This window comes from Streptopelia decaocto (genome assembly GCF_964273445.1).
Source record: "Streptopelia decaocto genome assembly, chromosome: 3".
Classification (NCBI taxonomy): domain Eukaryota; kingdom Metazoa; phylum Chordata; class Aves; order Columbiformes; family Columbidae; genus Streptopelia; species Streptopelia decaocto.
Genome location: NC_138656.1, coordinates 19,880,990 through 19,908,481, shown reverse-complemented (window position 1 = coordinate 19,908,481; position 27,492 = coordinate 19,880,990). Strand labels below are relative to the sequence as shown.

General features: G+C 42.6%; 1 protein-coding gene across 1 annotated transcript in view; it reads right to left on the bottom strand.

The window, feature by feature from the left end:
• Positions 1 to 24,805, bottom strand: part of LOC309437477 (calpain-8-like) — a gene marked incomplete at both ends in the record, with an annotated part of 31,142 nt that extends 6,337 nt beyond the window's left edge. The window contains 14 exons of the mRNA XM_082047930.1: positions 621 to 686; positions 1,166 to 1,202; positions 1,814 to 2,025; positions 3,754 to 3,765; positions 5,807 to 5,982; positions 6,653 to 6,813; positions 7,815 to 7,889; positions 9,227 to 9,312; positions 10,118 to 10,201; positions 11,086 to 11,254; positions 11,556 to 11,689; positions 12,793 to 12,911; positions 21,957 to 22,026; positions 24,569 to 24,805. Coding sequence (XP_081904056.1) covers positions 621 to 686; positions 1,166 to 1,202; positions 1,814 to 2,025; positions 3,754 to 3,765; positions 5,807 to 5,982; positions 6,653 to 6,813; positions 7,815 to 7,889; positions 9,227 to 9,312; positions 10,118 to 10,201; positions 11,086 to 11,254; positions 11,556 to 11,689; positions 12,793 to 12,911; positions 21,957 to 22,026; positions 24,569 to 24,805 — 1,638 coding nt within the window. The remainder of the gene's footprint in view (positions 1 to 620; positions 687 to 1,165; positions 1,203 to 1,813; positions 2,026 to 3,753; positions 3,766 to 5,806; positions 5,983 to 6,652; positions 6,814 to 7,814; positions 7,890 to 9,226; positions 9,313 to 10,117; positions 10,202 to 11,085; positions 11,255 to 11,555; positions 11,690 to 12,792; positions 12,912 to 21,956; positions 22,027 to 24,568) is intronic.
• Positions 24,806 to 27,492: the final 2,687 nt, after the last annotated feature.

The following is a 27,492-nucleotide window of genomic DNA, read 5'->3' as shown; positions in this document are numbered from 1 at the left end:
TCAGGAGAGCATTTGAGATTTTCCAAGCTTATAGAAACTATAACCAAACAATACTAAAATTGCCCTCTCAAAACTCAAAAAGGTCTTCCTAACTAACAAAATGTTTTCCCTCTTCAGTGCCAGTGGCCACCTGTTCATTAAGAGAAAATCCGATGTGACAGCCACAGGCTAGCACAGCAGGGCTTTCTAGGTACTGAGGTTTGTCAAATACAATAAACAGAGAGAAAGTTCAGTCAACAGTTTTCCGATTCCTGGGGCTTCTAAACAAAAAGGAAAGAATTGGCCAACTAGGCAATTGTCAGAATTATACACTAACTCCACAGGTAATTTATTTCACTGTGGGATAATATTTTCACAGTTTTCGCTCCCATTACCCCTATTTTCAAAGTTATTCCATGCCCTGTATTACCAAGGGAACAAATCGCGTTTTGCACCAATAAGTGGAACAATGTAGTAAAACTGCTCTGTTGTAAAATAAATTGAACTGAAGCTGTGAGTTAATAAAATGTGAGAACTTCTTGGTTTTTTGAAGACAGTAAAAAGAATCGGCAAGTCAAATATTTGCATAATCATAACAGAGAGGTCCTCCCAGTCTCTTTCTTTCACTTTAATCCACTTACCTCTCCAGAGAGCTTTTGAAATAGAGTCTTAAACTCATCATCTATATCTTTGTTATCGACACGAGGCTAGAGGAAAGAGATGACCAAGAGTGTGGTTTACAAGGTGGTTCAAAAAAGGCGAGCTGTGGATATCATAAAGCAGCTTTACAGGGGACTATTTACAGCAATGGAAAATGAGCACTTGATCTGCGGCAACGGCAAAACAGAGGCACCACTTAAATCACGACCAGCCAGGGCCTGGCATCATTTGGGAGTAAATATTTTCTAAGATTGATGAAAAAGTTTTCTTCTGCTACCAAGGCAGTTTCATGAAATAGCTGCAGAGAAAATGTTGTTGCACCTGGCCAGAGCAATTCAGCAGTTCCTTGGAAGTCAGCTTTTGCAATTGCTCTCAGGCTGCAGGAAGACAATCTGCCCACAACTAAAAAACATTTCTCCTAAGCACAAACTTACACTGTGACCCCAGCTCAGGGGAGAAATGAAAATCCTACCCCAGTTTTGCCCCCACATTTTGAACGAAAAGTCTGCTAGGACTAGACATTTACCTCATATGGTTTTGCAGACACCACATCACCAATCATCCTAAGGAAAAACAAACAAACAAACAAACAAAACCAAAACAAAAAACAAAATACCAACAACACAGAAATTATGAGTTTACCATTTGCCTTTAAAATATTTAGCAAAACAAGTTGTTTTAATATAAGGTGTTAGTAAATGCATAGAACAAGCCCGCAGGTTTCCTGTTTCCCATGCTCCCTATCCCATCTCCGTCTGTTGCATCTCTTTGAACATATTTTCCTTAGGAAACCCAGCTTTGTTGTTCTTGCCTTATATCCAGACTCCTGTTTTTTCATTCAATGACTGCCACTAATGCAACCCTTTTTAAAACTGTCTCATCATCATCATACTCCCAAATCCTATGTTCTCTAATTATGGGAACTTTTACTTCACAGACCTGAAGAATACAGTTACTGCTTGAGTGCTTGGTGGAGGCCATCTGAAGAGCCACGACTCTCTGCCATGGTGTGTGTGCCACATATAGTAGACTACATAAGAAAACAGGTCCTAGAAATGGGCCTATTTTGCTGGTTAAGGGAAAAGACAAAGCACAGGATGTGGGTGCAACACCTGACCTTTGCCTTTATGTGCCTCGCCAGCAGGAGAGGAGATTTTATAGAGAAGATACGCACTGTGTTTTAGCCTGTTTCTCAGAAAAGACTCGCAGGCAGAACTCTCCGTTTTTGTAAGGCTCAAAAGTGGACGGCACAATGAGATACTCTCCCCGGGGCAACTTCATGCGGCTGGAGACTTCACGCAGGTTGACGTAAGGATCAGTCCGGGCTGCTGGTCGGTTCCTCGCGAAGAAAGCACGGTTCGCATGAATATCTGTGTTATTTTCCAGCTGTGGGAAATGTGTTTTTATTAGCCACCATTGGACAATTCACTGGTAAGCCAGACACCCTATTTCAATTGCAGTGCTTTAAAACCATCTCAAGATTTTCTTAACATAAAGAACAGATCCGAATGTGATGGCATAAAAGATAGCAACCCGGGTTCTGGCATGGGAAACTGTCAGGCAGATAATTATAAGGGGCAAGGATCTTTATAAATATTATCTTTTCACATGCCTCTTTACAATCTGTGATATAAAAGAAATAAAAATATCTTAACGTGTACTCATATCTGGCCAATCTAGTACAACTTAAGTTGTTCTTAAGTTGTCCATCTATTGAGCAATTTTTGCTTTCACATTCTGCTTGAGGACAAATTTCAATTTCAGAATATTTTTGAGCAATTTATGGTATGGGATAAATCTCCTAATTGCATAGGAACTGTACTCCCTTATTTCTTTAAACAGACAGAAGAGAACAGTAAACAGGACAGAGCAGTAGTCACAACAGTAAGATTTTTGGGGGCATGTTAGATGATTTACCTAACTTATATTAGTAATACTAAGGGTATTCCTCTGGATTATGTGGAAAATAGTACTTAACTTTTCCTTAATACCAATATACTCTTAAGTAAGTGAAACATTGCATAGCTCATAAACCAACACACTGATGTAAGAAGAAACAGTAGTGCAAGAATAACATCTCTGCTATAAACCATCTAGTCATGACTTTTGCTCCACAGGGATGTCTTTCAAAAAGTGTGATTCAATGATCCACAAAAAGTGCTGTGTGGTTGACACAGGGCAGGGAACATTGCATACAGATAAGGTTTCTGGCTAAGATTAGAGCATACAAAGATGTTACCAAACATTTTATAATAATTCAATTTTTCTGTTGTAAACTCTAGAAGAACATGTTTTTTTTTTTTTTCCCTTTTGTTGTTAAGATAAGATTGGATTTGGTATTTATTCAACAGCCCCAACCCTCTTTCTCACGCAGTCTTAAACTAAGTGGGACTGCAAAGATTAAGAAGCCAGATCCATATCTTTTTCAATATCTAAAGTTCATTTTCCCTTTGCATCTGCAAGGCTGTTAAAAGAACACAGTTAATTGCTACATGACCACACATTCATTTACTGAGAGAGAAGAAAAAGGCTGAAAAGCTGAGACAAAATTGGCAATGCAGGCTGCTAGACCTCAGTAATGAGTATAGGCTGTTCCTACTGCCAGAGGTCCCTGAGGTCTCTTTCTTCACGAATGAAAAGTCTCTTTACCTCAGTATTGACATCTGGGAGGATTAGTGAAGGTTGAACAGGGTTTGTTCATTAACAGGAGCCCCAGCTCAGAGCTATAAAATGAATGGATCCACAGTGTTTGGCATTACTTCTAAACAACATTAGCTACATTTTCTCTATTTGAGACTGCAGACACTTTGTTCTGCTTTCACTTCTACTAAATAGAGTAATTCTGACCTCTGTTATGCAAACTTAGTGGAAGCCAAACTTCAACAAATATAAATGAAGTCAAGATTGGGACTCAGATGTTTGTAATAAAGTCTTGTGCCTCAGTCACTTGCAACTGGTTATTCAGAACTTCAGATTTTGGTCTGGTGATCCAAGAACAAAGCTCTCCAGAAGACCTGTCATTAGTAAGGAATAGGTCTTCCTGGTAGCTAAGTTCTCCTGTGCAACAGGAGGTGCTCATCTGGAGGCCAGAAATCTTCAGCAAAGATTACATACCTCCGGAGGAATCTGAAAGGAAGAGAACAAACCGATGTTAAAGGGCTGCTACATAACGACATCCATCATCAGAAAAAAAAAAAAAAGAACAATCAAGTAAAGCCTCCTTCAGATGCTATTTTAATTTTCATTTACAACCATATATTGTAGTATCAGCTATACATGAAGTTCTAGCTTGTGCGAGAGCTGTTGCGAAGGAAAAACAGTATCTTCATCCAGAGGAATCTATACAACATTTAATTGCTTTTCTCCTGATATGGTGTCGTGAACAATACTATTGGTTGTAAATATTTGGGTGAGCCTTTAAATGTTCAGTCCAGAAAGACAATAAGTAAGCTCCACTTTGCTAACCAAACCAAACTTAAAATTTATTACAGCAGACCTAAAATCTAGTGGTCTACTGCAACTGGCATTTGATGCAAACATAAGGTTATCATCACTAGCAATCAGTCTGAGGGTCATGAGATGATTGTTGTAAGGCAATTATAACAAGAAACAAATTTCAAGATTTGGGCCTTTCTAAATTAACTGAATTGCTATGTTAATTTCTATCTCCAAATATAAGGTAGCTTTTCCAAAAGCATTTAGTTGTCTCGAGAGCACAGATTCCAGTGAGAGTCACAGAGAGTGTCCTCTCAAGTCCCAAAAGAGCTTTTGAAAATATTGTCCATATAATGATTCTCGGGCCTGAGATGACCCCTTGAGACCTCAGGCCTTGTTCCTTATAACCAGCATACTAGAAGGGCCAGGAGCTTGGTGATGGGCACACTTAGAGCTATTATCAGTAGGCAGTTTGAGCTGCATGACTTAAAATAGCTCTACAGGACAGGTAGACTTGAGCATACACCTTTTTGCCTTCTCCTGCAGAGAGATCTGCTCTAGGTCACCATCCATGCTGTCCTAACTGGACCTCCTCAGCCACAGCATCAGCTGCAATGATGTAAATCTGCAAAAGCACACAACCCAAGTAACTTGGATCGTACCTGGATGTCTACCTAAGATGATAACTTAACAACCACATCTTTCAAAAGAAAGTCTTTATCTTGTTAAGAGTCACCCAGTCTACCCTACTGTGGAAAAGATCATGGTGGAGGACAGACAGGCTGAAATAGATGTAAAGCACAAAAGCTCTGCTAACTTCTCCAGGGTTGTACTCAGTGCTATGAGCAGACAAACATCCTTAATGTGTGAATTCAGGACTCCAATAAGCCAGGGTGCTTGGCACCACACAGATGGCAACTCAGAAATGTGCTCAGGGAGAACCATTTGTGTATGCAGACACTTAGGCACTAGGGAAAACCTTTCTAGTTTTGAACCATCCTGCACAAGATATATTAGCAAAAGTCAGCTATTCCCATCTGCTCCAGCCTGTGGTGGTTAATGATCTTCATCCAGTGGAATCCATACAACATTTAATTGCTTTTCTCCAGGTAAGATGTTGGGACTTATAATACTGGTTGGAAATTTTTATATTTGTTTTTTTCCCCTCACATCACAGAAATTAGAGATGACACTGTAGGTTTTTTCCTACATTACATTTTTAAAGACAGAAGCAACACTGGAAGAATCAGGAAAAAAACAAAACAAAACAAAACAATAAAATTTAAAAAAATTTTTGAACCAGAACGATAGCATGGTAGATAATGAATCAAAACAATTTTCATATGCAATGGAAAAATAGTAAAAAAAAAAGTGAGTACTGAGCACTCATGATAGGCTGTAATCAGAAACACTTATCTGGAATTGCCAGGCACCCTGAGCCTGCCCCCATTCACAATTTGTAAGAGAAGGCTCTCAATGAGACTGCTGCTAAATTATTGCCTCCAGTTTTACACTGCTTTCCCATTAAAGTGGGACAAAAACTGGGCCTAAATTTATATGAATCTTCCCATATTATGTGGGTCAGGAAGAAATAAGAGAAGTATTCGAATCATCTTGCAAAATCCAAACCTTACTGAAGTGTAGTGATGAATGTCAAGATGTAGCCTATCACTAATTTTTTCCAGCATTGAAGAACAGGGAATAAAGCCTTTTACTCAGGAACAAACTGTACCTGGTAGAGTGAATAACCAATACTAAGCAGAGCTTCCCCCATTTTCTTCTGTCTCCTGCGGTTCTTCTGCATCAAGCCCACCACTATAGTACAGCATGGCTCATTCAAACTGCCTTCATGGTCATCATCAGGTTCGTCCAAACGGATTTTAAACTGGGGATTGGTCCAGTATGTTGCTAAGAATTCCCAAGATGAGACAAAAAAGGAGGAGATTTTACTGTCATTGTAGCCAAGATGGCTGTCATTAGAATTACAGAGAGCACCTCTTCGGAAGGATGTTTTCACAGCTATGCTGAATATCAGTTGGAGCCATGGCAAATCAAAGCACCAAGGTAGCTCCTGGGGAGTAATGACCAACAGGGGGGAGCTGATACTGTTAATTCCAGTCAGTCATTAATCTCCAGGAAATGTCCTTGGCTGAGGCTGCAATCATTGCAAGAGGACCAAATGCCAGACAGCCTCTCCAGAGGTCTGACCTGAAAATGAATGGGAAACAACACTGCCACCGAACTGTGACACTTTCCTGGCCTACCCAACCCTTTGGAGGATTACTCCAGTCAGTAGCAAAAGCTGTGTAGGCAAGAAAAGCAGACAGAGAAAAAAAAAAAACAACTAAGAATACAGCCATGAATTAACTGCTTAGTGGGCTGGTAATCCCTGACAAGGAAATAACTGTGAATTAGATCTTTGTTTAGACTGCCAAGCTTTTGCTTACTGTTTAAACCTCACGGAAAGAGCTGCACCTCCAAGCCCTTCCCACCAAAGCCTCCTCCAGTTCACAAGCATTTTTTTTTTAAATTGTTTTGTTTGGTATTTCACAAAATGCCCACTTGGCTGAGTCTTCACCTTGGTAGTTCTGGCAGCCCCCAGCAGTTGAACCCCGTCTCCACTGTCCATTAAATAGGGTCAGATCCCATTTATTGACCTCGTTGCTTGTCAGTGTGTCGGGAGTCAAGTTGCAGATCTCAAGGCGGGTGAACTGCCTTTGAAAATCTGAAAATGCCATCCTGGCATACAAAAAGACCAGGGTTAGTCCATCAGCCTGCAACAGTTGAGGCAACTGCAAATGGATGTCTCTTCCAACAGGGCAGCAAACGACGGTTCTAAAGAGCTGCCCAAAGCCCCATTTTATTGAACTCTGAAACTTGGAACTGAGTTTTGGGAAAGAAAATTTCCAACTCCCTGAACAAGCTGTCTCTCCTGGCAATGGTTATTCTCAATGGCTGTTACACATTATGGGCTCAGATATACCATTTTCTGTCATCCCCAGCTGTGGGCAATCCCTCATGGATTATGATCTATAAGTAAATTCGCTAAAACTGATGGAACAAAGTGTGCAAGGAGATACCATTCAATAGGAGGAAGAGCTGGCCCTTATGAAAGCATTACTCTGTAGAAAAACAGTCTCTGCTTGGTGCTTTGCTTTAATTCTGTCCTTGATGTTTGTTTTTACCATTCCTAGTAGGTTTGCATGACTGATAGGCCTTGATCACTTCACGCTGCAAGCAGAGGTCTGTTCTCATTTCTCAGTGCCTTATGGCCCTCATAGCTGATTGCACTGGAAGATGGTGGTCGTTTATCTTTCCAGTCCAGGACAGAGTGACATGGGTTCAGTACTGATCCATATAATCAGCTAACTGGGATGGGCTTTCCATTAGGTCTGGGTAAACAGTTGCTTCCCAAGCTGGTAATCTAAACTTTTTCATTAGTATGTAGCATTTAAGCAAAAAAACAAACCTCAAAATGTAGAGCAGCTGAGGTTCATTCTTGCTACCTCATTAATTTTATTACCATCTGGTCTCTATATTTTGGATAAGCACTGAGTCATGCAAGCTCTAATAAAAGGTAATATTTGAATGGGAGATAAACAAGAGGCTAACAATGCATGCATGTCATTATTAACCCTCTTGTTGCTGGCAGTTTCTCTCCATCCAGCTGAAAGGACTGCTTAAAGACAAAACATGCACAGAAAATCTCCAAAAGGTTAAGTTAAATGAACAATTCTCACCAAAACTCTCCATCATCTACTTGCTTATCCAGAGCCTGTTTTTGTTTGGGATCCACATAATTCCATTCAGGAGCACTGCAGACAAAGCACAAATGCAAGCTGTTCAGTTGTTGTATTTTATTCTACAATGAGATTAGAGAGTTGGGCTCTCTCTTCAGTTACAGCTGATAAAGGAGTTATGTATTTCTCTAAGAACTAGACCTCCCAATGGCAGTACACCTGACTATACGGGGCTGGAATTAGACAGCAACCATATTTGCAACAAATAAGCCCTAAACTGGATCATCGCTGCAAGGTGCCAGAATGTCCAAATACTGCAGACTGGCTGGATTAGGCAACATGCAGCCTGAAAGTGAGGCAGAGCTTCTCCATTTTAACATCTATTGGGATGCCTGATAGTGTCCTTAGGGAAATGATATAAGCTCCACTGTTAGAGTCAGGGAAGAACAAGAAAGCAAAATGGTGCAAATAGAAAATGTACTGCAGAAAACAGCATTTCTCCTTTCCTATTCTATGTTAATGTGCAGCAAGCTGGATTGTGCTCTGGTCTGCTCTCATGTGATGGTGTAGCTCTGCATCTATCCCATGGTGTAACAGGTGCAAGAAAATCAGATGGCATGTGTGTGTGCCTGAGGCACCTTATCTCAGGGCTGAGCAAAGCAGCTCTGATAAAGGTAATAATAATTCTAATGTTTACTTTCTGTCATTAAGTCTTATACAACATCAGCATTGGTATTCCAGTCAATGAGGACAGGAAACTGAAATCTCAAAGTATTGTGTGAAAAAACATCATGGCCCAAATGTGAAAGTAAAATTTATGCCATTCTAAATATAAAAATAAAAGAGGTGTTGTCACTGCCATTCTCATGAGATTCCAAGACAGTTGAAGCCCAGATGATTTCTGATAGATATTCAAACTTCTGGGCCCCTAGCTTAGTCAATATCCCCATTTTTTTCAAGATTCTGCAGTAGAAACCAAATACCACTCTGATTTAAAGCACAGCAACCTTATAATTGAAGCAGCGGCAAAACGTTTTAGCCCTGCTGTATTTCCCAGGAATGGGATTGGTATGCATAACCTACTAAGGTCCTGGCATCATCAGTAGGATCAATCTGAGAAAAGTTGCCTGGCAAAATACTGTGGATATGACTTGTTTTGGGCTGCTCACAATTAAAACGTGTGCTGTTCTCTCTCATTAGAAAGCTCTGCCTGAGGCTGGGAAGAATGTCCGCTGGGCAGAGTGGATCAATATCTAACCTTGCTAATAAATTAATAGTGTTTTATTCCAACTGATTTAGTACTTCTCCTAAATGTGCTTTGTGATTGGATTAACTTGCACAGTCCCCATTTGGTTTTTAAAAGACACCCAAATACACTGAAGAGAGAGAAGAAGCAGCATATAAAAACCTACTTATCACTCCAAGCTCCAGTCCATTCCACTTCACCCCAGGGATTTCTAAGCCTCACTAGTTTCTCTGGCCGTCCTCGGTAATATACCTAAAAGATCCACAACAAACAGAGCCTGAGCACTGCCATTATCCAAATCATCATGGGGCAATTGCTTTTCATACAGGATAAAACATGATTTGTATTTGAGAGATGCGGTCCATTACAATTTGCGATAGTTAAAAGACACCTAGATGCCTTCCACCCTTATTTTACATTTTCTTCTGCCACCAAGCGAGCCATTAGTGCAGCACTTACCATTTCATGTAATGACAGCAACCTGCAAGGTAAAACATCAGCTACAAAATAGCAGAATATCTACATCCTCAAAAGCAGGAGACGTTGCACAACACAGCAAGGTTGGAAAGAGGTTATTCGGCACGGACACCTCTGTAATGACTCCCGTTTCAGAGAAGCAGGAGTATCTAGGGCTCACTGTGAAAGTAAAACTAATGCAGGAGTTCATGAAAGAGCCTTTTACTCCTTTCCCATTAGTGCTGATGGCAAAGCAGATGTTCCTGCCTCATGCAGTACAAATACATGGGGCTGCCTCCTCTCCTGTTTCTCCTTTCCACATCCTCCATTTCAGTAACAGTTTGGTCCACCTTCACATTTTGTATTCCAGTCTGTTGGTACAACACCAGTTGCAGACTGCACAGTACGCTCTATGTAACTACCAGTACAGAGCTTCTGACCTGGCTAAGTACTACAGACACTTTTTTTTTTCTGTAAAAGGGTACATAAGGCAGCAACATTTTTACCTGGTCAATCACAGAGAGATATCAAAAAGTTAAAGGCACTGCAGTATTGCAGCCCCGAGCTGTTTTGTGTGATGGGCTTGGAGAGGCTGGCTTACCTCTTCTGCTCCAGTGATAGAGTAAGCGTGTCCCTTTACCAGCTTCAAACTTGTGATTGCTTCTATGTCAGCTGCACTAGTTGTCTGAGGCAACAAAAGTATACACATTTAGGACTATATATTGTGTATGAACACAGCTTTGATGAGCTAATCAATATGGGGGAAGATATCCAAAGTGGTATGCACAATGAATATCAATATTCCTGATGCAAAGTATATTAAATAGAGATGACAGGCATGGCAAAAGTCCATCTCCATAGTTTCATGCCCCAAAATATGCAGTCTTAGCACAGCAGAGATTTAAGAATGCACAATGAGATCTAAATCAAAACCCAATTCCCAGCTCAGGTAGCAGATCTGGCCACCTGAAAAGTTGTGTTCATGTGAACTCAACTCTACCCTGCCGTGGCTGAGATCCAGCATATCAAAATTTCAACTCTGGTAATCCTACATGCCATGAACCAGGATTTCAAACAAGATAACGCATGGAGTTTCCAAAACATGTACAAATATAATCTGTAACTTGGAAGAATTTGTAGTACTGGTGTAAATAATCTTTAGGATTGAAAACCAAAAGCCAGAGGCAGGCTACAGGCTACAACAAAGTATCATGTCAAAGAGTTTGCCTCTGGCAGTTGCATCTCTGGACCTGAAATGACACAGAATTTGAATGAGAAAAAATACTCAGAAAATGAAAATGGAGTTCAGGAAGACCAGTCTCCAGCTCATGGCTTGAAGTATTATCACAGGCTGTCTTGTAAAAATGGAGGCGTCACAGGAGTTGGTTATTTAGAACCTCATCCAAGGGTTTTTACAACTGAAATCAATAAAAGTCTCACATTAATTGTACTATGCTTTTAATTCAGACCTTCCTACCTATGTCTAACACTGGTACGAACTTTTGTTACAATATGGCCTGAAGCCCTGAGAGCAGGAATGAGGAGTATAAAGCAGCAACAGCCTCTTACATCAATGGAACAGCCAAGAAGTGACCCAGCTCTCAAAGCCTTCTGGATGGTTTGGTACAGGTTTGAAGGAGCCCTCCGCAGCTCATAAGATTCAGAGATGCCTCCAGTAAAATCCTCAAAGCCCTCCATAGTGGACCCTCCTGTGAGAGCTTCATAAGAGCCATTCAACCTGTGGGAGACATGAGGGTTATATAAGGGGCCATCTTCACCTGTAAGCAATGGCACTGCAGAAAGAAGGGTTTATAATTTAGTATCTGTCAGTCCATGTGATCATCAAGTGTGATCTGGGACACCAGAAGTAAAGCCCCTTGAAACAGACAGTTGGCAACACCCTTCATGGACCTATGGGAAACCAAATAATGGGTGGAATAGAGGCTGCATTTGAGTGATGTGCGTTGTGTCTAACGACACCCGCTCAGCAGGCAGCTTCTGCACACCCAGGAGCACTTCATCCTGCTTAGCCACCGTACTTGGCATAGGCCTTTTCCAGCAGCGCGCTCCAGAATTCATCGCCTTCCTCCGAGTGCACGAAGAGCAGCTTCCCGTTCTTGGTGGGCAGCCTGTCATCCACCACGACGTCCACCCACTCCCCGTACTGCCAGAACTGAAGAAGAAAGAAAAGAAGAGAGCTGGTGTGCACATAATAGCTCTACACCACCATCTTCCTACCCCTTTGCCTGTCATCAGTTCTCCCTGGATAAGACACTGTAAGGTTTCACTCCCATGTTGGACTCCTCATCTCTGCGAAGCACTGACCAGGCTTCTTAATGCCATAATAAAGTTTGGCTAATAAGTAATATTAAAAGCAACTTCTTGCACATAACCTGTGGAATGCTGTCTGTTCTCCATGAAGAGTTTACATGGTGGAGAGTCCAGAAAGATAGTGAGTAGGCAGAACACGCTTAAATTTTTTCTTGTCTACTCTTTTAAGGCCAAATCCTTTGGGGAAAATAAATAAATAAATAAATTTTTAAAAAGACCCTATAAAAATGCTGCAAGGAGAGGTCATCCAAAGGGGAAGCACTCAATAGTGTTAATCCCTTCTGAAAACACTAGAAAATGTGTGAAATGTTACTAATACTATTTTTTGCCTGAGCACTTGAAACATTTCATCTAGAATTTGATGCAGTCCTGAAAGGAACGAAGATAATTTACGCAATACACCCTCTGCTGAGATGAGCTGGTGCAAGGGATAAGTATGTGCTCTATAATATCCCTCCTCACCAAAACACCTCCTTTAGCTTTGCAGGATCAATCCACCTTGCTCAAACCTGAGCCAAAGCTCTAGTGAAAGCAGTCCCAGTGCGCTGGGTCTGCAGGCATGGAAATCCAGGCAAAGACACGGAGAGGGAAGGGAAGGGAAGCAGGAAGAACCACCTCAGCCTGAATTCACTTTTCACATTCAGCAGCAACAGAGCTTCTCTTGACTCATGCAGTGTGATGGTCTGGCTCAGTTTACAAAGCCTGTATAATTCTCTAGAACCCTACCAGCTGTAAGACAGCAGAACCTAGCCAGTGAACAGGTGTCATTTAATATTATTTAACTCTGTTCTTCTTTTCTTCCTCTCTTTTCCTCCACCAATTTCACTTACACAGTGTAATTCTTGAATATTTACCCTGTGCCAAAGATACACACAAAAAAAGCTGCTTTTAGCTAAACACTACAATTTTCCTCTTTCATTCTCAACATCCTGATCATATAGGTACCTGGAAATGAAAGATCCCAGCATAGTCCTTCTGGAAACTCTGAGCCTCAGGAACAACACGGTGCAGAATATCTGGATTCAAAGTGAGAGATGCAATGGCAGCTAGGAGCCAGCAATCACCTAAAAAAAACATGTGTTACAAGGCAGAAAAGTACATTAACAAATAGTGTTTTGCCCAGCTAATCCTTACACCACTATGTCATGCTCTCACCTATAATAAATACAAGCATTAAGTGCTTTGCAAGGTCCTGCTAGCCTCAGTATTGGTTCAGCAATTCATTCTTGTTTTGTTATTTATCTCTGTGCTCATTTTCCACCCAGCCAGACCACACAGGTATCTTGGAATCTGAGGCTGATCATGGTGGTGATTTCAATGGTCTAGTTTGGACTTTGCAATTTGGATTTTTGAATGCTGTGAAACCAGGCTGCTTTATCCAAGCTTGTTAATACCCTCAGGAGACCAAGAACATAGCCAGAGAGAGAAGGCATTTGGTCCATGTGGGTTGCAAAGCCTGGTTGGGCAGTGCAGAGTTAATGACCTGTGGTACTTCAACTAGACCAAATCCACCACTCCCAGGAGAAGCAAGGGCTTATAAGATGCCCAGAAGAGAGAAAAACCTCTGAGTTGATAGAAGGGCATTGGGACTTCCATCCCTATCTTTTGGAGAAGATTTGATTGATAGCAGGAACATCTGAGTGGCTATTCCTTCTTAGACCTTTCTTTGAAGGTCTGAATTTGAGCCAGCACTTAGGGCTATTCCTACAGATTTGCCCATGAGTCTAATGGAAGCTGAAGCCTCCTGGGAACTCTGCAAGCAGGTGAGTCCTTTCTCTGGCACACTCCTTATCCTGGAAAGTACAGGCATGCCCAGTCCTTGCTGGAGGCTGGGTGTATCACAGCTCTAGCTGTCTGCTGGGTTGGTTACCTGCTTGTTGTGGATTGGAGGCTGGATAAGTAAAAGCCTCTATTACACTAAAGGTGCTGCCCCTGGGAAACACAGTGACTCATGGGTTTCTTACAGTATTTGCATACTACAAACAGTAAGAAGAACTTCTGTGGTTATGTGTTATTTCTGAGGTGTGCAGAAACTCAAGGAAGACAAAGCTGCTCTGAAGGTGGTAACATTTTCCTGGTTTCCTGTGGTTTACCTGTGCCAAGACGTGTTTCTTTGTGCAGGTGCATATTCTGCAGAAGAAACCGGCAAAACAGCTCTTGGTTCAGTGGAAATAAGCTAACCGAGAAACTGAGGAAAAAGTTTAATCTGTAGAATAATTCAATATCTTAGAGTAGCATTTAACCCTTTATATTGATTTGGGCTTTCTGTTTTAATGCCACAATTAATATAATTATAAAGGTGAGATACTGGGACTTGCTTGGTGCTATGTGTTCTCTTCTGCCTGTAGCCCACTGGGAGGTACCCAGGTGCCTCCTATGAGCAGAGCAAGAAACAGCTGTTCCCAGTTTGTCAAACAGTAATTTGAGAAACACCTATAAAGAAGTGGCCCTGGTGTGATGATCTGTAACTACCTGAGCTGGCTGATCTGATATGGCTGCAAAAGTGTGATCCACCCAGTGTGCCAACTCAGATGTTTCTAATGAGGAGGGAAAACTTCATATTATAATAGTATGTGAGGTGCTGCTTAAGCCTTCCTTCAGGATTGTGTTATGTCACTCTGACTGCTGTGTTCAGGAAAAAGCATTCAAGCTGGAAGGGAGTCGAAAACAGCTGGATTATCTGCTTCTCCCCACCTGGTTAGTATTCAAGAACTGCTTCTTCTAAGATCAGAGCATCCCAACACATAGGAAGTCAAGGAAGAGAGCCAGGAGACCCGCGTGGTTAAACAGGGAGCTGCTGGGTAAGCTCAAGTGGAAGAGGAGAGTTTACAGATCATGGAAGGAGGGGCTGGCCACTTGGGAAGAATATAAGGCTGTTGTCAGAGGGTGTAGGGAGGCAACTAGGAAAGCTAAGGCCTCCTTAGAATTAAACCTGGCAAAAGGGGTCAAGGACAACAGAAAGAGCTTCTTCAAATACATGGCAGATAAAACTAACACCAGAGGTAATGTAGGCCTGCTGATGAATGATGTGGGTGCCCTGGTGACAGAAGATACAGAAAAGGCAGAGTTATTGACCTTATTAATGTTTATAAATGTATAAAGGGAGAGTGTCAGAACAATGGAGCCAGGTTCTTCTCGTTGACAACCAATGATAGGACAAGGGGCAATGGGTACAAACTGGAACACAAGAGGTTCCACTTAAATATGAGAAGAAACTTATTCTCAGTGGGGGTGCCAGAGCACTGGAACAGGCTGCCCAGGGAGGTTGTGGAGTCTCCTACTCTGGAGACATTCAAAACCTCCCTGGATGCCTTCCTGTGTAACCTCATCTGGGTGTTCCTGCTCCAGCAGGGGGATTGGACTGGGTGATCTTTCGAGGTCACTTCAAATCGCTGACATTCTGTGATTTACCTGCATTTCTTATGAGAAGATGTTTAAAAAAGCTTGTCCTGCTCATCCTACACAAGTGAAATTTGAAGAGGAAGTGTAAGGCAGGTTAAATGCTACTTTGCAGAAAAGCTGTTTGAGCCAAGAGTCCTTACTTGAAAAGTAAGATTTCCCTCACAGAAGAGAAGGTAAATTAAAATAAAAGGGTTGTGAGATGCTCGAACTGGAAATAGGAAAATGTTGCTGCTGTGCATATAGAAAGTAGAGTCCAAAAGCCTTAGTGTCCAGAACAACTGTGAGCAAAAACCTTCTCAAGCTTGTGTTCAACTTAGCTCTCTTACAAATTATTTTGCATTCTATGGGAGAGGGCGCAACTCACTAGCCTAGAAAGTTCCTCCCAGCCCTAGGTACCTATGTATAAAATAAGCAAAATTGGGAGTGCACAAGGCAGGGGAAAAAAGGCTTTAAGAACCCTGTGTTCCAAGAAAATGTAGACGCAGGAAAAAATAAGATCACTCAGACCTGCTTTGTATCTATTTTTTGAGGCTTTCCTTGGTACAGGTGTATGCCTTATGATGTTACAACTTCTGCTTTTGCTTGGAGAGATAGAAATCATGGTGATAAGCTCTTCAGAGGAGGAAGATGAAAAGCCTTGTGAAGTTGGAACTGAAGCCCTTATTTTTTTTTTCAACTACCCCAGATTTTGTTGCTTCCCTGGCTGTTCCTGGCATGCCGTGAAGCACAGAAGACTATTTCTGAAAAGGTGGGGGTCCTGGTGTTCCTGGTGTATCCCTCTGCCCCTGGTGAAACCAAGGAAGGTCTGTAGCATTGTGGAGTTGGTGCTCTCCCAATGTGCAACATTTGGAATGATCTCCCCTTCTGGGTCCAGGCCAGATTTTACAGCCGGTGGAGGGGAAGCTACTCTGGGTTTTGCTGAGGATGGTGTATGTCTGATGCACAATTAGGCAGAAGAATCAGTGAAATAAGAGGGGTTGCCTTAAAAACGTTATTTACTTCTCTGACTCAGAACTAAACAATTTCAGAATCTCATCCCCTTGAGATGCCAAATGCAGCGTGAAATCCTTTACAGTTATCTTATAGTATGAATTAACTTCTTGGCATCTGGGAGAGTGAGTGGCATGTCTGCCTCTTGCAAGCACACTGTGCAATCTAACCTCTCGGGGAAGCATCAGGGGCAACTCTGCTTAAAGCATGTCTGGAAAGAATTGTATTGGAGAATCACAGTGGTGAACTTGGCCTTAAAAGTAGCTATGCCTGCCTTAGGCAATACAGAGTCCTGTCTCTAGACCTTACTTGGGAGCCTAATATCTTTGTCTAAGCTTGTTGCTGAACAAATATTAAATGTGCCCTCCGAAAGGAAGCAGCTGAGAATTGGCTGCTGTGCAGTAACTTGATAAAAAGGAAGGTTAATGTGAGGTGCCTAGATGCAGAAGGTTTGGGGTCATCTTTGTATAAAAGCAACAAGTTACATTCCGGCTCCTGTGATAATGGTTTTAAGACCTCTCAGCAGAAGGCCACGAAGCTGGTGAGGGTTTTGTAGGGGAAGCCGTATGAGGAGCAGTTCAGCCTGGAGGAGACTGAGGGGGGACCTCATGGCAGCTTCAGCTTCCTCACAAGGGGAGGAGGAGGGGCAGGCACTGAGCTCTTCTCTCTGGGTCTGATGGGACCTGAGGGAATGGCAGGAGGTTTAGGTTGGACATTAGGAAAAGGTTCTTCACCCAGAGGGTGCTGGAGCACTGGAACAGGCTCCCCAGGGAGGTGACATGGCCCCAGGCCTGACAGTGTTCAAGAAGAGACTGGACAACACCCTCAGATATATGGTGTGAACTGTGGGGTTGTCATATGCAGGGAAAGGAGTGGGACATGATGATCCTTGTGGGTCACTTCCAACTCAGGGCATTCTGTGATTCTAAGACAAGTTATAGAGGATGTAGGAATCTGTCCATACCAAGAAGCTTCCAGGACAGAGCACAGGTTGCCCCTTATCTTCTTGTACACCTCAATGGGATCCTGGCCTATTAATAAGGTTTCTGAGCCCTACTGAATAATATATTACTAATTCTAAAAAAGTACAAGTTGATAGTACATGTTCCTTTTTTCATAGTCCAACATCATTTTCCCGGCATCAAATTTCAGAGTTTTGTTAGTGGTTGTGCCTACAATGCAGTGTGACAGCACAAGCTCCCTAGAAATGTATCTTGTATAGGACCACTAAAACTTGTCTTCATTCAGCTGCAGGTTACATGTCATCTTTCAAATTGTGAGGAAACGATTCAATTCTCTTCCTAAAAATGAGTTCTTAGAGAAAATGAGGCTGATTGGCCAATTAATTAAATATTTAATAAGAATGCATTCCCAACACAATAATAGTCAGAAAAATGACGAAAAAAAACAAAAACAAGTTTTCTGCTCACTATGTGTATTTGAAGTTGCAGCCTTTTGACTTATAAAAATAAATAAATAGGCTTCTCAGCATTGGCCCTGCAAGGCTAAATCACCTACGGGCACATAGACTGCTTTCTGCTCAGCTTCATATTTCATGAACAAAAGTTTCAGACAAGCGCCAAATACAGTGTTTACCGCTGCTGCTGAATGTGCTAAAAAGAAGCCAGCATGATTCCTGGATCTGAAGTAATTTGTAATGTTGGTAAAGTCCAATTACTTTTCAGTCGTGGTCTTGGGGTTTGTTTGGTTTGAGTGTTTTTTGTGTGTTTGTTTTTTAATTTGAAATAAACAATTCTGACCCTGAGTTTGTGGTAGAAATGGTAAGCATGAAACCTAGCTGTGCCTAGCTGTGTGTGTGTCTGTATGTATATATTTATCTATACATGATCTTGGAGAATTACTTTGACTGTTACTGTGCTTGAAATAAAATCACTTGCTGCTCACAGATGTACTGAGATGGCTCATGCTCTTAGTGCCATGCAGGCGCCTCCTGGTTTATGGAGATAATCGAACTGTGGCAGAGAATACTGAATCTTTGGTGACCTGGGAGCTGGGTGACTCCTCTGTACTGATGATGTTTACCCAAGTGTGCTGCACTTGCCGAGGCCATAAAATAAACGAGAAATTTGATTAGTTTCAGTTGTTACAGAGCAGTGCTCAGTTTCTGTTTAGCTACCATCAAAGTGTCTAGACACAAAGCACCCAAACTCTTCATTGACCTGCTGATGGTGACTTCAAGCCAAAAATCCAAGTGTCCAGTTCCAAGATCTGTCTGGACAGTTCAGAGGTATTTCTGTGCTGACTGTACTTTGGCTTGTTGCTATTCCAGCAATGCCTGGTGTTCAGAAGGGATCTCAAGACAATGCTCTGGCTCTTGTCTCCTGGTTTGTCAAGCAGATTTGTCTTTCAGCTTTAGTCTCTGCTGGAAGCCTTTTTCAGAGCTCATAGGACCTGGGGCATTCTACTAGACATCAAGGAAGCATTGACCTGCTAGCTTCATAATTTCTGGCAGTGCAGACTGTTCCTGCTTTGAGATTTCTAAAGAAGGCTTCCTAAAGTTTTCTGTGGAAATGAATTAAGCTCTGCAGCTCTGTACAGAAACTCAGAGGAGCACTCACCAAAGGAACAAGCTTTCTTCTCTTTGGAATCTCAGAGTTGTCAGCTAATGTATTGTTTTTGAGATCTAGGAGATCTATCTTTTAGAACAAGGATCTCAAACACCCCATGGGACTGAACATCAGAAAAAACATGTATTAATATCTATAGCAATATAAGTTAATAGTATTAAGTACTCTTCTGCCTACAGAAGCTCCAAAGGTTCCTTCAACAGGTATCAGATCCATCTCAGAGCTGTCAGGCTTTGGTTTGTTCTCCAACCTGCCCATAACTTCTGCAAAGCTGCCCAAAAGACAAGACACGTACAAAGTCCACATGGGGTGGACTCTTCAGCTGGTATGGACTGGTGCATCTGCGCTGGCTTCAGGGGACTTCTCCAGCTGACAGCCCAGGCCAAGGGAGCTGCAGTGCCTGGAGCTCCCTCTGAGCCTTCAGAACAAAAAGTGCCCCATGAATATAGATGGTGTGGCTCTGGAAAGCTAATATTAAACTGAGAGGGTTTGAGTATGTTTCATATTATTTAAATTAAATTTATGCCACTTGCTGCTTAAGAGCTTCTGCAAACAATTCTGCGTTTAACATTCAGATAGCTGCAAGAAAACTTCATTAAAGTCACCTTTAATAGCTAAGGCTGTGTGACTGCATTTCAAGTTGTTACTAGGCTATCAAAAAGATATGGTTCAAAGAACATTTAAAATATTTCAAGTCTTTCAAGTTCCCATCAAACTTCCCAAGCTGATATTCATCTAGCTTATGCTGTTGTCAAAGAAATAAGTTAAATGGAGTGAGACTAACTCTGGGTTTTCTTGTTCCTTTTGTTCATATAAACCCAGACCTGCAGTGTTACTTTTAAAAGAAAAGAAACATGTCAGAGCAGATTATTAAAAATAGGCTCTATTTCCCTAAAGGACTTGTTAACAGGTCACATACGTGGCTTATGTAAATATGTACTCAGGATCTGTTTCAGTAGAAGTGTTTTACATGAGGGCTTTAGTAACAAGGCCTTTGATATTCAAGGTATTGGATCAAATACCGAAGAAGTATAGTATGCCTCAGAGATGTAAAATAAATACCTGAATGATAGAAGGGAAGTCCCCTGTCTGTATTCTCATTTGTTTTCGTGAAGGGTCAGTGTGTGTAGAAGAGATTGTAAGCAGCCTTGCAGGAACAAATTTGATTCTCTTTGATTATTTTTTCTCTTCCTTTTTTTTTTTTTTTTAATTGATTTCTATTTTAGGCAGAGAGAAAATGAAGCTTCTAACAAAAGCAGAATCAGATTTTGGGCCTTTTTTTCTAGGTTGAGGCGTAGCTTTCAGGACTAGCACTTGGGGCACTGCCCACCAAAGGCTGGCTTGGGAAAGCCCAGAGCCAGGCACCATCCTCAGATACACAGGAGGTTTTTGGGTCCAGTTCTGTTGCTACCACTATTTGATGGATTTTGGCAACCCTCCCTAGTGAAAGCCCATTTAGCACAAAAGACTGGGAGTCCCCAGAGACACTCAGGAGGTGACAGAAATAAAGAAGGGCTCAGGGTATTTGCATTCAGTTTCTAGACTTAACACAAATAATGCATTGGCCTCTTCTAGTTTAAGAGCAGGTAATAATCTTCAGTTCTTTAGCTTGTAAACTGTCAAGGAAAATGAGGTTTCACTTCAGGCGTACAATCTTTATTTTTTTTTATGCTGCTATAGAAACTTCCCAAATTGGAGGTGACAAGAAATGTTGCTTTTATTGCTTATCTGAAACATTCTCCTAAAATACAGTAAGTGATTTCCCCATACTCTGTTCCAGCATTCACTGGATAAATATCCTGGAGCAAGTATATGATTGGGCATCTTATTTTTAGCATTTGGAGCACAGGCCCAAACACCAGGGAATTTTTTAGCAATTGCTTTAATGGTGCTGTGTTTACAGGACCAGCATTGGTATTATTTATTGCCAATGACTTTCAGAAATTGTTTGAATCTCATTTGCGCAATGGATGGTCTAGAAGACCAGGAAGGTCAGGAGTACTGCAGTAAGGCAGCGCAGGAGGGAGAAAGGCTGATTTCTCTGTGTCTAATCTATCAAATTCTCATTACTAGAGTTTCAACCTTCTCACGGCTATGTGTAGTCAGGAGAGGTTGCTGCTGCTGTCTTCTGGAGCTGGATCTTATCCACAAGGCAGGCAGGGAAGGCATCTCCTGCAGCAGCTATTCGAAGAGGGAATAAAGGCCCCTTGCAGCTCCCTTCTGTCCACTCACATAGGAGCTCGGCTTAGACAGCAGCAAATATTGGAGAAAAATGGGCAAGGAAATTTTTCTATGGATGTCCAGGAGAGGATGAGTGCTGTCTGAGATACATCTCATCAGCATCAGGCCCCAGTTCGAGGGGCTGAGCAGCTCTGCATTTTTTGGCTGTGTTTGCAGCACGTTGCTGGTGCCTGGGCACTCTTTTCCCTGCTCACAGCTCTACACCAAATGCTGTGCAAGCAGGAGAAGCATGAAGGGCTCAGGACAATTTGCTTGTTGTGGGTGGTATTATGAAGTTTACATGCTTTGTTAGTTTTTTACGATGTCTTTATTTCTGACTCATGCCTGCATGGGACATCCTGATTGGCATGATATGGCATTTCACAGCCCCAGCCCTGTACTGAACCAGTTCCTCCTCTGCTCCTTGGTTGTCATGTATTTGTTTGGTGTGAAACTGAGGCTGGAACTTGCTCTACCTCCCAAATAAAAATCCTTAATGACCAGGCTACAAGATGAAACCTCCCTGCTGTCCCCTGAGTCTTTGGAGCTGCTCTTGCTGGGATGGTTGTGAAGCCCACTCCCTTGCATCAGAGCAAGTGCTTTCATTATTAGGTTGGTGTCCAGCTCTCGTTTCAAGCAGTGAAAAGCAAGTCAGCCTTCTGCTCCACAAAAGGGATAATTAGCTTCCTACCTCTAGGAGGCAGTTTGGTTTGACATAGCTGTTACAAGCCCTTGTATGCCCTGTCTCAGGCAGCAATGCTGGTCCATGAGTCCCCTTCTTGGGTATCATCTGCCTCTCTCCTACTATGTCTGGGAGACAGCCAATAAAATCATCTGTGTATGAGGAATCCTTAAATGAAGCTTCATTTTTTTTTCTTCTAAAACAAAATTCAGAAGCACTGTACATACCCAGCTCTCCTTGGCAGACATCTGTTCGAGTAGCTCCTCCAATTATAAACTGAGGGTTGGCACATAACTCCTGAAAAGACACATTTTCAAAGTATGCATTACCATTTCTGTTCTGAAAAGTTCCCATTTCTTGTTTCAGTGCTCAAAAAATATTAAACACTTTCAACATTTAAAAAAAAATTATATCCTTTGTCTTCTCTCTGATTAACATGGTGTTAGAAAAATGTTGCCTCATCCAATTGATGAGTCTGTAGGGGTTTTTGAGGCAAATCCTAAAGCCCTCAGTCAGAATTTTTGCTACTGTGGTGAAAGAGGTGAAAATTCAACCTCAGCATTTACATTTTATGTTATCTTGCTGTGGTTTTGGCTCAAGCAGTGCAAATGAGTTTGTGACCATCACCATGCTGGCTCTGGCACTGGAGCTGTACTGAGTTTCCACTGCCACTGGTGTGGAGGATGTTCCCCCACCTCGACTCCACTTCCTGGGAGGCCATTGGTACAAATGCTTTTACTAGTGACTCTCAACTTTCTTCCTGGGCCTTTGGGGCCAGCCAAGTAGGTTATGGCAATGACTGTCCCTCCTATCCCAGCTCCGAGCCTTCCAACAATTCATGCCCTATATTGGGAAGTTAATAGTCTCTCTAGAGACAAAAGCCATCCTTTTCTCCCAAGCATTTTCCATGAGCTTTTGGGTGGCAGTAAGAGGCAGTTTATAGGAAGCCTGACTTGGCAAGCATGGTTGAGGAAGCCTTGAGCAGTTACTAGCTCTCCCAGAGAGCAGCAGTTGTCAGCTTGGAGCATCCCATGGAGACAGGGACAACCCAGGACTTCCTGTGTGTGTGATGATGAACCAGTTTGTGAACCTCCTCTCGCAACAGGTGTGATCTCAGCTACATCCTTTTTGTTTCTGTGGTTATCCAGCTTCACAGCTGCCTCAGCGGGTAGGAGTCAGGAGTAGGTTACCTACCTACACAGAAGAGGTTTTGTGTTGGTTTTTCTCTCCTCTCTCCGAAAGGGTGCACCTGGTGTCAGTCAGCTGCGTATGACTCATTACTCACCAAGACATCTGTCCTTTCTGAGCCACTGCCAAGTGCCACATACATCTTTCGCCCTTTCGCATAACTGCATTTCCACCTTCTTTCTTTCTATAAACCCACTGTTCAAATTGGAAGATAATTCCGTGATGGCAGAATGTCTAACACCCACTGTCTGCAAACCAGCAGTCACGGCCTGGGGGGGATGACCTTAGCAGTGGATATTTATTTTGCAGGGGGTACTTCTCCCGCAGGTCTCCTCTAGGTTTCCCACTGGGTCCTGCTGTCTGTATTGGCTGCAGGCAGAACAGTGAACAGTGACCCCATCAGCTTGCAATCATGGACACAGTTTGCAGATGGAAACCTGCTGACCAACTCAAAAAGTCCAAGAAATGAGCAGGGCTGTAACCTCTGACAGGAGTCATCTGTGATGCAGAAAAATAGGTCAGATCCAGGTCCCTCCACAGGAGAGCAAAACAGAGGGTTTGTGTCACCTTGCAGCAGGGGTTGGGCTCTGCCCCATGCACAGGGACAAGCCAGTGGGTCCTGGTACCATGTTGCTCTTGCACAAGGAGCCCAAGTCTAATTTAATGAGTTTTTAAAGGCTGATCTTCTCCCAGGGTAGGCAAAGCCGAGGGATGCATCCACAGCACTTCTTGCTGAAACATCCAGGTGACAGAGAGAGGTGCTGGTGGACAAATGGGGTTGCCAGGGTAGAAACTTGAAGCTATTAAACCTGCAAGTTTCTTCCCACTTTTCAAGTGAAAAAGAATAATAAAAATCAGAGCCTTGAAATTTTCTCTTGTTCTCCTTGCCCCCATCAGAGGAAGGTAAGTCATTCAGAAGTTTTTCCTTCTTTCCATTTTTCAGTTTTTCTTGATGTTGCAAGGAGGGGCAAAATGACAAAGGAGGAGCAAAGCAGGGACAGAAACAAATGACTGAGAAATTAAAGTGCAGAAAAATCACTGAAGCCCTGATTTTGTGGCTTAAAAAAATAGGCACCTAATCTTTCCTGATGAAAATTACTTTTTTAAAATGAAAGGCCATTTATAGGATACATGCTTTCAGGTAATAACGGTCCCAGGTAGTTGCTCTTTAACTGGTATATGTAGCTTGAAGTGAGGCAGAGGATTTTATTTAGGTATTTGCCTGATTTCTTAGAGTGTACAGTGGCAAGACCCTGGTGTGGGCACCATTACGACTGGTGGTTGATCACTCCTGGGGTGCCCTACAGTCTGTCTGGATACATGCATGGCTTTTGCATCCATCTCTGGATTGTACCCTGGACTTACAACTCCACGGAGGTGGGACAGAGAAGGAGGAAGCAGGTTCCCATGAAGCAGTTATAGGATTCCTTGCTTTGTAAGGGATTAGAAGGTTAGAAGGTGTTGATTTTTTTTCCCCACCTCCCTTTCAACCTTACTTCTGCTAACCATGGAGGTAAAGCGAGACTAAAGAAAAATACAAAACATACAGTAATAGTGGATATTCAGGCTCACCACTGCTTTAGCACAGATGTGCAGATGGGCTTTGATTAGATCTGGACCCAGTAAAACAGATAGTTAAAGGTACTCTTACCGTGGGGCGCTTCCAGACTACCCCCTGGGTTTTGAAGGAGTATGGTCCCAGGTCCTGGTAGCCCAGGGCAGAAGGACAGGCTGGGAACTCCTCATCCTTGAAGAGGGCACCAGCCCGCAGGCACTGCTGCTTCAGGGTTTCATAGTCCTGCTTCAAATACTTGATGGCATTTCTGTTGGATCCAAGCCCATCCGCGGCCGCTCGCTCTTGGCACAGCCTCGCCGCAGCCCTGGACATGCCTGCCCACCCTCCCAGCGTGCCACAAGGCTCTGTCTGTGCCTCCTGGGCAAGAGGAGGTGAACACGGGCAGGTAGGAGGTTCAGGTGGAGCCAGGGTTGCCCTAAGGGCTCCAACAGCCCTGGAGGGAGGAGGCACCACAAGTGCAAATATATACCCAAGATGCACCCAAGAGAGGGGGCAGGGAGCTGGTGGGGGCCACAGCCGGTCGGGCTGGGACTGTGGGCACTGCCTCTTCCTACTCACACGTTATTTGCTATTTTGCTGCCTCTTTTTAAAATACACTTTTAATGAGAACCAAGGGGAGCCAGTGTTTTTGCAGACACGCCTGTTTACACATGGAAAGTAATTGTGTGTGTTCAGTGTGCTGAAAGTCAGGCTTGAGGACCATCGCTTAAAAAAACCCAGAAGATAGTTTAAAACTCCTTTCTTTCCTTCTGAGACAGGGCTTTATACTGTTAGAGGGTTGCCCAGCCACAAAAACAGGAGCTGGATATCTGTTGCTACAGCTTACATGGCTATGGAGGTGTCATTGAGTTTTAAAGTCAGGAAAAGCTGAGAAGTTGAACCTGCTTCTGGCTTAAGTGATCTTCTTAAAATACAAAACAAAACCTCTTTGGTACTCTCAAAGCAGTATGATTTATTTTATGAGTTAATTTATTAGCAATAAGAGGCATGAATCTGACAGATCGAGAGATGGCTACTGGGCCACATGACCTCAGAGGGCAAGGCTACAACTGAAGAGCATGACCTGGGCCAAAAATTGAAAATGATGACGCCAGATAGGAGGCAAGCTGGTAACCCCTGCTTCCCGTCTCCAGTGTGACCTTGGGCAAAAGTCACTGTACCTTCCTGATCTATAAAAACAGGATCTTACCTAGTGAGAAGCTAGCCATCATATTTACCATCTTTTGGTGGTGCTTCCTGCATATAAAATGTTTACAAGCAAAAAAAAACAAAACAACCCAGAGCAAGGCTTGGGCGCAGAAGGCTTTTTGGACCTTAAAAATAGTGGTTCCTCTTCTTGTAGTAGAAAAGTTCCAAGTTTCTACCCTGGCAACCCCCTTTTGTACTGACACAGGGTTATACAACTCCTTGGCAAGGTGGCTGCAAACTTCTGTAGGTTCAAGTACTGAAGTAGGAGTAATTTTCCATGGAGCACAGCTGCTCTCTGCTGTCTTCCTATTTAATGGCCAGGTTTTCCCAGGAAAGCCCACTGCGTGTCCAGCTAAGAGCTGGGTAAATAATAACTTTGTTTGCCAGAGAGTATGTTTGGTGACTACCCCTTGGTAGGTTTAGACAGAAGGTGTGGGGAAGAGAGAATTTTTAAGGACTGAAACCTGTTGAGATAAGGAGTCCAAACAGAGACTAGCCAGGTTGCTTGTCTGCAAATATTTGAAGAGCGTGAATGCAAAAGAGGAAACAAATTGAGTTGCTTGGTTCCAGGTGAACACAGGTAGAGAAGGCTGGGCTGTGGAAATTGCTATAATGGTTATCTAAAAATTAAATTACTACTGTTAAAATTGAGTAAAGGACAAGGATGGCCAAAATTTTGTCTCTCTTACATTTCAGCACTTCTAGGTGCATCTGTGTACTTAAGCAGAACAGAGAGTGTAAAGATAAAGGGTTGAGGGGAGAGTTTTCTCTTTCCGGGGTGGATTTTTTTTCCTGACAAATAGGCTCATTCAGAGTTACCCACTTTCTCTGCTTGTGAGACAGAATACTGGTTTCTTTTGCTCTCTGCACCAGCCTCTTACACTGAAGTTTCCTCTGTCCCCATGGCCCAGAGGCACACCCATTTTGCTTGCTTGCTGTAAGCTTTGGCAAACTTGTTTATGGAAAGTCACGGTGCTCCAACATTTTGGAAATACCATTTTCATCAGGAGTCTTTTGTTTCACATGTACTTTTTTGAACATATACTTAATATGCTCTGCGCTCTGTAACTCCATTTACCACTGGCCATGAGTGTGCGCAGAAGGGGTGAACCCTTGTGCAGCACCAGCATGCGATTATTGTATTATTATTCCAGTAAAATGTGCTATATGATTTTTTCTGTCCTGTATCTCACATTTGGGAAGAGGCTGAGCACAACCACTTTCTCTGATGGAGGCTTAGACCAGGTAACTACCCAGTGTGTCCACCACAAACGTCTGCTCCTAGTGACCTGTGGAACAGCACTTCAAATCCATTTCCAAGCTTGAGTAGGGGCAGAATTATTTATTTTGTGTAGAAAGCACTACACAAGCACCATCTAGAGGATATATATAAAAGGAAAATATGATAACTGTATAAATGTCTACAGCAACAACAGTTATTTTTGTGTGGCTCTCCCTGCTTTCTCCCTGCTTTACTTCACCTCTTCCCCTTTCTTCTTGATAGCGAGAGGGTGAGAGAAGCCAGCAGAAAAAACAGGATAAACCGGGAAAAAGCATCATCTTGGTTTCAAAGAAGAATCTGCAAATTCCATAAAATCAAAACTGTTCTGTATCTGTGGAAATCTTAAGAAGAAAATAACTGCCAATTATCTAACAGTGCTAGACACATTTTTGCTGTAGTGCATTAGAAGGAAATGAAATGGCTCTCCTGTACTGCAGCGCTTTGCTAATGAGAATTAAAGCTGCTTAGTTGTATTGTAGGCCCTACAGCGTGAAAAGGGATTAGCTTGATTTAGAGAGCTTGCCTTCTC